At 40.3% G+C, this 9,800-nt stretch overlaps 1 protein-coding gene across 1 annotated transcript; it reads left to right on the top strand.

Annotated features, from left to right (window-relative positions):
* Window positions 1–1,291: 1,291 nt before the first annotated feature.
* On the top strand, window positions 1,292–8,238 carry NDUFA4 (NDUFA4 mitochondrial complex associated). Its single transcript, XM_082662490.1, has 4 exons — window positions 1,292–1,451; window positions 2,830–2,918; window positions 3,616–3,676; window positions 8,023–8,238. The coding sequence occupies exons 1-4, from the start codon at window positions 1,410–1,412 to the stop codon at window positions 8,077–8,079; spliced, it is 249 nt and encodes an 82-aa protein (XP_082518616.1). The 5' UTR covers window positions 1,292–1,409; the 3' UTR covers window positions 8,080–8,238.
* The last annotated feature ends 1,562 nt before the right edge of the window (window positions 8,239–9,800 follow it).

Genomic DNA, 9,800 nt, shown 5'->3' with positions numbered 1-9,800 from the left:
CGTCATCATCACATCCCCTATACTAGTCCAAGCTACCATTATCTCACACGGACTATTGTAATGGCCCCTTAACCAGTCCCTCCCCTTTCATGTTTATCTCCTCGAATTCATTCTTCATAGACCAGGCAATCATTTAAAACCACAACATCTTGCTTTTGCTTAACTCCCTAATGCTCTCAGCATAAAACCCATGCTGTGTAAATGACCATTGGTCCAGCAGATCTGATTCCCACCTTGCTCTCCAAGTTCCAACCATACGTATAGACCTCCTTCAGCTTCTCAAAAAAGTCTCTTTAGTTTCAGACCGTCACTCCTATTACCTCTCTTCTGTATATCTACATCCTTCCTTTCACTCGGTTAATGTCTACTCCTTCAGGTCTAACATTACTTTTTCAGAGGTGACTTTTCCTATTCTTTCCAGGCCCAATTACTTGTGTGATCATTTGATTGATGCTTTAAGTTACCTATGGGGTTGGAGGGGGTTCAGAGTGTCCACTAAAGCCCGTCTCAGGGAAGACTTTCGGGTTAAAAAACAAAAACAAACAGATAAATGACAATTGTATTGGGGTACAGGAAAAGATTATGTGTAGCGACACGACCAATAAAAACATATTTTTAGAATTCAATTTCAGGCCCCGGGAGAGAATAGTGGCAATGTCGCAAAGGTCTTTGCAGCGTTGAACACTTAAGCGAGGCTCAGGAACTGTTTACAGATCACAGTGACAGGACAACTGCAATCTTTAAGTCATTTACTAGTTTCTAATTTCTGCCCGTAAACGACAGTCAAGGACAGGAAGCAGCTGCAGTATTTTTAAACCGCAGTGGCTGACCTCGGCGGCTAGAGACTCGACCTGCCCTCCAGACGCCCGGCGCTCAGCAGCCAAAGGCGCCTCGCAGCTCCCTCAGCGGCGGTTACAGCGGCCGGCGCCCGACCCGCACGCGCGTCCCCAGCGTCTCGGCGCGCCGACCCGGCTCCCTGGAGGCTAGTAAAAGGACCCGGCTCGCAGAGCACGAGGCCCGTGCGTCCGCCTGTCCGCCCCCTCTTTAAACACGGGGCCTACCGAGCAAGTGCCTGTGTAGTCAATCGGAGGATTCTACTTTTGACGCAAAAAATTACCCATCAGAAGTATGAGTAGCATAGGAATGTGAATGTTTCACTTTGCAGTTGAACGCTGTTGGTTTGGACAGGTTAGGCGGGCGCGAGAGCTGCTGGATCAAAGCAGGCACTGTTTAGGACAGCTTTATCCGGGCCCTCCTGTCGCAAGCCGTCCTCCGAGGCAGGGGTCCTTCAGGTAGGAGGTGCTGGTTGACTTTGGACGTCCGCCCTTCCTCGGCGCGAAGGCTGTTCAGTCCCGGGCTTTGCAAGTTTGTCGTTCTCTCCGTCTGGACTCGAGGCTTCTGCCGCAGCCATGATCCGCCAGATCATCGGTCAGGCCAAGAAGCATCCTAGCGTAAGTTCTTAAACCCTTTCCCAGTGTTTTCACTTGTGCATCCTGTGTCGGGTTGCGGCTGCCTCCCCTGAGCTTTCTCCTTCGCAGCCTTTTACCGTTCCTCGGGGCTGGACCCTGTCTCACTTTGTCATATTTTGCTGGTTGCCCCAAGACCTTGAGCTCTGACCTTCCAGGCCTTGCATTGCGGGGTTTGGCCTGGCACACGGAAGGTGAGGGACGCTCTCGAGGAAAATAAACTGTTGGAACAGTGTGGTGGGCGCGCGTCCTCTTGCAGGTTGGTCGGACCAAGAGGGATAGTTGTGCGCTGTGTGGGTTAAAGACCAGGAAAGGTCAGGCACCCTATTTGTTGTGCTGTTTAGAGTCTCGTATTCACTGCATTGCACCATGAGGCTTTGAGGCAAATATGAAGGTCCCTGATCTTGGAATGCTCAGTTTGTCTGGACGTCTTGATATTTGGGAGGATTTTTGTAGTGTGGAGTTTAATCGCAGTTGAGTTCTTTTGAATCTCACATTTTTCCCTGCATATAAACGTGCTGTGGCACTAAAAATCAATTACGCAGTATTTAATTTTTATCTTAAACCCAGTTGCCTAACGACGCATTAAGCGTTGGTAGCAGTACGTTTTCAGAGATTATGCGTAAAACCGGTATTTATAATAGGTGTGTTTCTGTTTGCTCATTCAGACCCTTTATTTAACAGAATTTTTATTTTTCGTAACGTCTGTATCGAAGCAAGCTTAAGTCATTTGCCAAGAGCTTGTTTTGCAAGCCTTGAGTTGGGAAATTTAATGGGAGTGATGTATAAATATTAAGTGAAGAAGGCGATATATTTTCTGGGAAAATTTAAAATTTGAATGTAACTTTTTCTACATTTAAACCAGAATTATCTTTACATCCTTTGGAAATTACATTTCTTTCTTTTGAATGTAGTTATAAGAAATCTTATCTCAATATGAGATCTATAGTTTTTCATATTTTAAGACAAGATTAAAAAGACGTTTGAAGAGAAGGTAAAACTATAGAGATAGAATGCAGATTAGTGGTTGCCTGAGGCTGGGTGGGGGGATGGGGAGTGACTGCAGTGGCCATGAGAGATTCTTGGGGTGATGAGAATGTTCTAAAATTGTATCGTGCGATGGTTGTACAACTTTATAAATTTACTACAAATCATTGGTGGTTTCATACTTGAAATTAATGAATTTTATGGCATGTAAATTAAATCTCCATAAAGCTGTTAAAGTTTTTAAAAAAATAAAAAGGTGGCTTGAGACTTGGAAATCAATGTGTAGAAACTACTGTAGTCTTTCTGTTTATTTTTATCAGTATGTAGGTATTTGAAGATGATTCTTGATTCTTGTCTATTTTGTTTTTGGTTCCAGTTGATCCCCCTCTTCCTATTTATTGGAGCAGGAGGTACTGGAGCAGCACTGTATGTTTTGCGCCTGGCGTTGTTCAATCCAGATGTCAGGTAAGTGCTTGAAAATGTTTAGAACTTTGATGGTTTATCAAACTGATTCAGGAGCCACAGCCTTTTTAGGGAGGCAGCATCAAGTAGTAGAAAGAACCTGAAATTTGTTGTCATACAGTAAGTTCAGATCCCGGTTCTACTGTTGTCATTTACTTTTCCTGGTTCATGAAATTATCTAAATTTCTCTGAGTCTCATTTTCTCATTGGTTGAGTAGAACTGCTTATACCTATTTTGTAACGTGAGGATCGAGATAATAATAACTTTTTATAAAACAGTCAGGGTTGCTGGTATGTTTAAGTGTTTTTTGCCTGTGTTCCACAATAGGGAATGCTTCTTTCTGAAGTTGTAAAAGAACAGGCATGGAAAAGGTTGTTTCATTGTTTTTCTATGCAGTTTTCTATATATCACTTCATTGATGAAATAGAAAACACTAGTAAAAGCCAAGTGTAAAGTTTTTTTTGTGACAGGGATAGGGACAAGGACAACTGCCCCAAGAGGCTCTGTGTTGTACCTTTTTCTGATTGATTATGTGAGATTGCTTATTATGAATCCTCTCAACTCCATAATGAAAATAACACCGTCCTTCACCTGATAGGAGGTGGGATTGATATATTTGAAATGTTAGCTTCTTGAGTACAAGACTGTTTTAAATAGTGTTTTATTACTCTAACAGTTATAATGTTTTATTTCTTTTAGTTGGGACAAAAAGAATAACCCAGAACCCTGGAACAAACTGGGTCCCAATGATCAGTACAAGGTAAGCTACAAAATTGCTTCAAAATTGCTGGAAATTGTATTTTAATAAACTTTGTCATGGGGTAGGTTCTTTTTGAAATTGGATCTGCAAGTAAGATTCTGTTACAATGAACTTAGAAGAATTGCTAGATTGTTCTGTGAAATTAGAATGGCATATTTTTCTAATAAATATTTTTTCTAAGGATTTTATTCACAGGCTTTAGACTCTGTATGTGAAATGAAGATAATGTCTTAATTGTACTGATTCGACTAAGAAAAAAAAGAGTATAGTTCTTGTTTAATATTTTCTTTGTTCTTGGGTAGTGTAGTGCAGTGGTTCTCAAACCTCAGTATACATAGGCATCTTCTTCTTCAGCTCCATCCCCAGAGATTCTGATTCAGTTGATCTGTTGCGGAGGCTGAGAATTTGCATTTCTAATAAGGTTTCAGATGATGTTGATGCTGTTGGTCCATGGACCACACTTTGAGTAGCACTAATCTAGTGGCTAGTTTGGTTGGCTGTTCTTTCTTCTTGGTATGGTTGACATATTTCAGCTGAGAATTAGTAGGAAGAAATGAAAATCAGTTGAAACTTACATTTTACCATAAACCTTCTAGATAAACTTTTTAACATCTTTCTGGAAAACTGGTTTGTGAAACTACTCTTCCAAAGAATGACTTCATGGACTGAGGCCATTTACTTTTTTTAATTTGTTTTATTGATACATGATTGACCTGCAACGTTGTATAAGCTTGAGGTGTACAACTTGTTGTTTGATGCATTTATGTATTACGCTATGATTACTACAGTAGTGTTAGCTAACACCTTTATCATGTTACATAATTATCACTTTTTTGTGTTGAGAACAATTAAGAGATAGTTCCTTAGCAACTTTGAAGTTTATAATAAAGTATTGTTGACTATAATCACTATATTGTGTATTAAATCTCCAGAACTTGTTGATCTAGTAGTGGTAAGTTTGTACCTTTACATCTCCCTAATTTCCCCACCGCCCCCCCATCCCCTGGTAGCTGCCATTCTACTTTCTGTTTTTACAAGTTCAGGTTTTTTAGATTCCATTTAAGTGATATCATACAGTATTTGTCTTTCTCTGTCTCACTTATCTCACTTAGCGTAATGCCCTTAAGGTCCATCCATGTAGTTGAAAATCTGAGACCATGGATTCCCCAAACACAGCTTTACTTACCTGTAAAATTTTTGCATACAAAGAAAAAATCCTTGCAATGTCAAAAAGGGTGGGGGACAGCTTTATTAGTGTGTGATTCTCATACCATACAATTTACCCATTTACAGTATATAACTTGCCATGAATTTTCCATTATACCAGGCTGCTTCATCAAAAAATAGCAGTTTCTTTGAGCACTCTCAAGAAGAGGTGTCTTGACCGAGGAGTGTTCAGGACCCCTTAGCAGATATAGCTCCTTGATGGAGATGGATGCTGTCATTACTGATGACAACAACTTTTAAGACAACTGTCACCTTTTACAGATTCCAAGCTTTCCACTCAACCTTCTGATTATAATTTGGCTTCCAAGTCTCTAAACTGATCTTGCTACAAGAAACAAACAAAAATGCACTGGTGAAGCTGAAGTGAACCATCTAATCTGTGTCACATTTTGACTCAAAAAATGATACACTGGCATCCTGTTTTTTCTCTCCTATAAATTTTAGTCCATTCTGGAGAAAATGATTCCACATCCAATAAACTTTAAAAAAGAAAAGAAAACAAAACAGACCTTTAGTCCTTACACCAAAGAGCATATTGGAGTCTCTGCGTATGTAGTTTAGAAAGCTCCTCAGGTGATTATGATAATGAAGCTAATTATTATCATGTTCTGGAACATGAAAATAACTGCCAGTATGAGGCCATGTGAGCTGGAAATGGAACGTTGCAGCAACAAAAAACTAATGTGTGCAGCATAGACTGGGCTGTGAATAGCTAAGATACTGGTATTAGAGCCTGGAAAAATGAATCGTGTAATGGCAAAATATTTGATAAGGTGTCACCTGCTGTTACTTGGAAAGAAGACCATTTGCCTAAAGAGTTTGTTATAGAAAAGATTTTTGGAAAACAGGATGTTTGTGGACTGTTGCTGGCTCTACTTGCCAAGAGATGAGTTTAGAAGAATTGGGACATTTGCAAGCAGAAATAAAAGGGAACCAGGTCCAGAAGATCATTCACTTCCCCTCACCTAAGATAATTTTTTTTCTGGCCCATTAACATCAGATTTGGCCATGTGACTTGCTCTGGCAAATCAAGTGAGGGGAAGTGCTATCTGCCACTTCTGAGCCAGTGTGTAGTTCCCCCATTGTTCTTTTCCATCTGTCATGAGACCAAATTGACAGTTAAGGGCTACTCATTCAGCCCAGGATTAGAATGAAGAGAACACAGGGCAGTCAGCTTATAAATGGCATATAATGTGAATGAAAAATAGACCTTTCTTATAAGCCGCTAAGATTTGGTGGTTATTTTTTGCTACTTCACAATCTAGCAGAAGCTAACTAATACAAACAAGAGAGGTGACTAAAATAGGATTTAAGCATTAAAGGCCTAGCAACACATCATCTGAATAAAATGCCCCAAAGCCAAGATCAGAATATGTTGTGCCTTCCCAGCTGTTGTTACAAAAAACTTAAAGGTAGCCACCATTAAATTGAGAAAAGGAATGTGGACATGGAAGCTGAAAAATAAATCAGATTTGAAAATTACTTCAACGGAGTATTTTGATACTGGCACATGGAACCGAATAAAAGCAAATACATCAGAAACCTGCTTAGTGTTGAGAAAATTAGCAAAGGTCCTGTGACCTTTCCACTCTGCTTGGGTGTAGGGGCTTGATCCTGCTTCTGGCAAGTCATATAACTTGATCTTCAGTGTCTTCTTTTATAAAGTAAGAATGAGTAAGGTTGTGATAATTAAGATAAACATAAAGCATTCTGCCTACAGTGCCTGGGATCTATTAGAAGAGCCCAACAAATATTTATTTCTTAAAATATAACCTGCAGTTCCTTTTATAAATATTCTCTTTAATATTTTGTTAATATGTAAGAGATGATACAGTTAGTTTCTTTTTAAGTCTCATTGTCTAGTTCAGTTGCTTCATAGGAGAACACTGTCAGAACAAAAAATACTGCTTTATGACTGATTCATACTTTTATGTTTATAAACTTGATAAAAGTCTGTGTACGTATCTCAAGGATAAGCTTCACAACCTGGGAATTTTTCTTTTTTTTAAAGTCAAATAAAATAAGAATTTTTCAATTAGAGATAAAGAAGTTAGGGTATGTTTGGAGAAATAAAGAAAAGGGTTTGAAATAATGGACACAGATTTATGAGCTTCTTCCTTAAAAACTGAAGAAAATGATGATAATTCTGCAGTTTTGGTTCTTTTGGAGTTAAATAATGTAGTCTCCAAGTAACTACAGCACAATTCAGTCTTCTTTGGCACAAGAATGAGTAAACTCAAGATTATAGCTTATGTATAAATCTTAGCTTATGTATAAATCCTAATGTTTCCTCAGTAGGAATTCTAGAGCAGTATCAAGTATAAATCATTTTTTTAAAGTTGTTGAGAGTTAGAGGCAGTTATTTTAAGTAATGATAGTAAGATATATTTCTAAAATTAATTTAAGTTGAATATAAGGAAATTTATGGAAATTACAAAGTTTGCAAAATACAGTATTATTTAAAAGCAGAAATACTGTACTGTTTAAAAGCTTTTGTACCAAAGGTGGTCAGGTGTGAATTTGATTTTGATGCATTCTGGGTTAGGAAATTAAGGAAATGTCTAAGTGAGAGAGAGAAAATGGACAGAAAAGCCATCAAAGCAGGCCAATTTGTATCTAAAAATTATGGATACACACACACAACAAAGTATTACTTTATATTACTAGCCAATCTTTATTGCTATAAATCTTTCCCATCTAAATTTATAGCCCTTTCCTAACCAAATAGGGATGATAACTGGTATTTCTCTATTCTGTTGGAGAGTGACCTGTGTACGTAGTGGAGATGGAAGTAAAAACATAAGAATTGGAAGTATATATCAGAAGAAATTCATAGTTATTCACCTTGAAATAGAAGAATTTTTTTATAGGTTCTACCAGATTATACTACTACTGCTCTTCTGAGGAAGATTGAATATTTTTACCTTACCAAAACCATTATTAAAGAACTGGAATTTTAATGTCTTTGTTTGAATGACTTTTATATTGTTAAATATTCCTAATACAAAATTAATGTCTGTAATTGTTACTATAGAAAGCTGAATAAAAATAATCTTAAACTTCTATACCATCTTTGTGTATTTGATTGATTATCTAAAATATCTTTTTTCTTTTCCAAGTTCTACTCAGTGAATGTAGATTACAGCAAACTGAAGAAAGAAGGTCCAGACTTCTAAATGAAATGTTTCACTATAAAGCTGCTTAGAATGAAGGTCTTCCAGAAGCCATCCGCACAATTTTCCACTTAACCAGGAAATATTTCCCCTCTAAACGCACAAAATCCTGTTGGTGTATTGTGATGGGGTTTACACTGATTAAAAAATAGTTTGAAACTTGATGTGTGTCACTATTTAATGCTGAAACTCTACTCTGAATTTTATAACTTAGGGTATAGGAAATAAACTATTAGAATTTAAGGAGTTTCTTGAATTTCTGTGTATTCGTGTAATTTGAAAATAAGACTTTAAGCTGCTCTAATAAAACACTTTTATTTTGTGTGTAGGCCATTGGTAACACTAGGGCATATTTAAGAACTAGAACTGGAAATCAAATGTAGACTGGCAAGATTATTCAAGCCTCTTTGGCATGGGCAAAATGAAAACCTCTAGATTTCTGTTACTGGCTGATGTCGAAGTATGTGCAGTTGTTAATGCTGGTTTTTACCATGGCATTCTCTTTGCTGAAGATTTTTAAGGTTGTTAGTCGCTGTGGTCTGGCTGGGGATTGTAGTTGGATCTGAGTCCATCACTACTAACCATGGAACTAGTGGCCAAGAAGAGCTCTTGAGAACTTCTGCTGAGCCTTGGCAGGTTTTTAAAGGCTAGAAAGTATGTTAGTAGCAATTTTGAGTGAGAGTTAACTTTTTAAGAATGGGCTGTGGAATTGGAATTTGGTAAGAGAAAATGTTTGGGTGTATATTGATGTTACCTGTTACATAGCTCTGACCTTTTAGCTGGATCTCAAATGATCAGATGAGCAGAACATTTCAATGGTTCAGTGGTGGCTAATCAAGAATTAACCATGGAGGGAGAAGGCGGAAGATGGCGGAAGAGTAAGACGCGGAGATCACCTTCCTCCCCACAGATACACCAGGGATACATCTACACGTGGAACAACTCCTACAGAACACCTACTGAGGGCTGGCAGAAGACCTCAGACCTCCCAAAAGGCAAGAAACTCCCCACGTACCTGGGTAGGGCAAAAGAAAGAACAGAGACAAAAGAATAGGGACGGCACCTGCACCAGTGGGAGGGAGCTGTGAAGGAGGAAAAGTTTCCGCACTCTAGGAGGCCCCTTCGCGGGCGGAGACTGCGGGAGGCGGAGGGGGGAGCTTCGAGGCTGCGGAGTGCACAGCAACGGGTGCGGAGGGCAGAGCGGGGAGATTCCCGCACAGAGGATCGGTGCCGACCGGCACTCACCAGCCCGAGAAGCTTGTCTGCTCGCCCGCCGGGGCGGGCGGGGCTGAGAGCTGAGGCCGGAGCGCAGGGAGAGGACTGGGGTTGGCGGCTTGAACATGGCCTGAAGGGGTTGGTGCACCACAGCTAGCCGGGAGGGAGTCCGGGGAAAAGCCTGCACCAGCAGAAGAGGCAGGAGACTTTTCCTTCCCTCTTTGTTTCCTGGGGCGTGAGGAGAGGGGTTTAAGAACGCTGCTTAAAGGAACTCCAGAGACGGACGCGAGCCGCGGCTAAAAGCGCGAACCCCAGAGACGGGCGCGAGCCGCGGCTGAAAGCGCGGGATCCAGAGACGGGCGCGAGCCGCGGCTGAAAGCGCGGAATCCAGAGACGGGCGCGAGCCGCGGCTGAAAGCGCGGAATCCAGAGACGGGCGCGAGCCGCGGCTGAAGGCGCAGAATCCAGAGACGGGCGCGAGCCGCGGCTGAAAGCGCGGAATCCAGAGAC

Source organism: Grampus griseus (genome assembly GCF_964374135.1).
Source record: "Grampus griseus genome assembly, chromosome: 9".
Taxonomy (NCBI): domain Eukaryota; kingdom Metazoa; phylum Chordata; class Mammalia; order Artiodactyla; family Delphinidae; genus Grampus; species Grampus griseus.
Note: the sequence above shows the minus strand (reverse complement) of the source record. Positions and strands in the feature narration are given on the sequence as shown.

What these genes read in the sequence shown, in the direction of transcription:
- NDUFA4 (XM_082662490.1), top strand. Translation starts at nt 1,410, where the DNA reads ATGATCCGCCAGATCATCGGTCAGGCCAAGAAGCATCCTAGC. An exon ending in AGGCCAAGAAGCATCCTAGC is followed by an intron (nt 1,452 to 2,829) that starts GTAAGTTCTTAA and finishes TTTTGGTTCCAG; the next exon opens with TTGATCCCCCTCTTCCTATT. An exon ending in TTGTTCAATCCAGATGTCAG is followed by an intron (nt 2,919 to 3,615) that starts GTAAGTGCTTGA and finishes TATTTCTTTTAG; the next exon opens with TTGGGACAAAAAGAATAACC.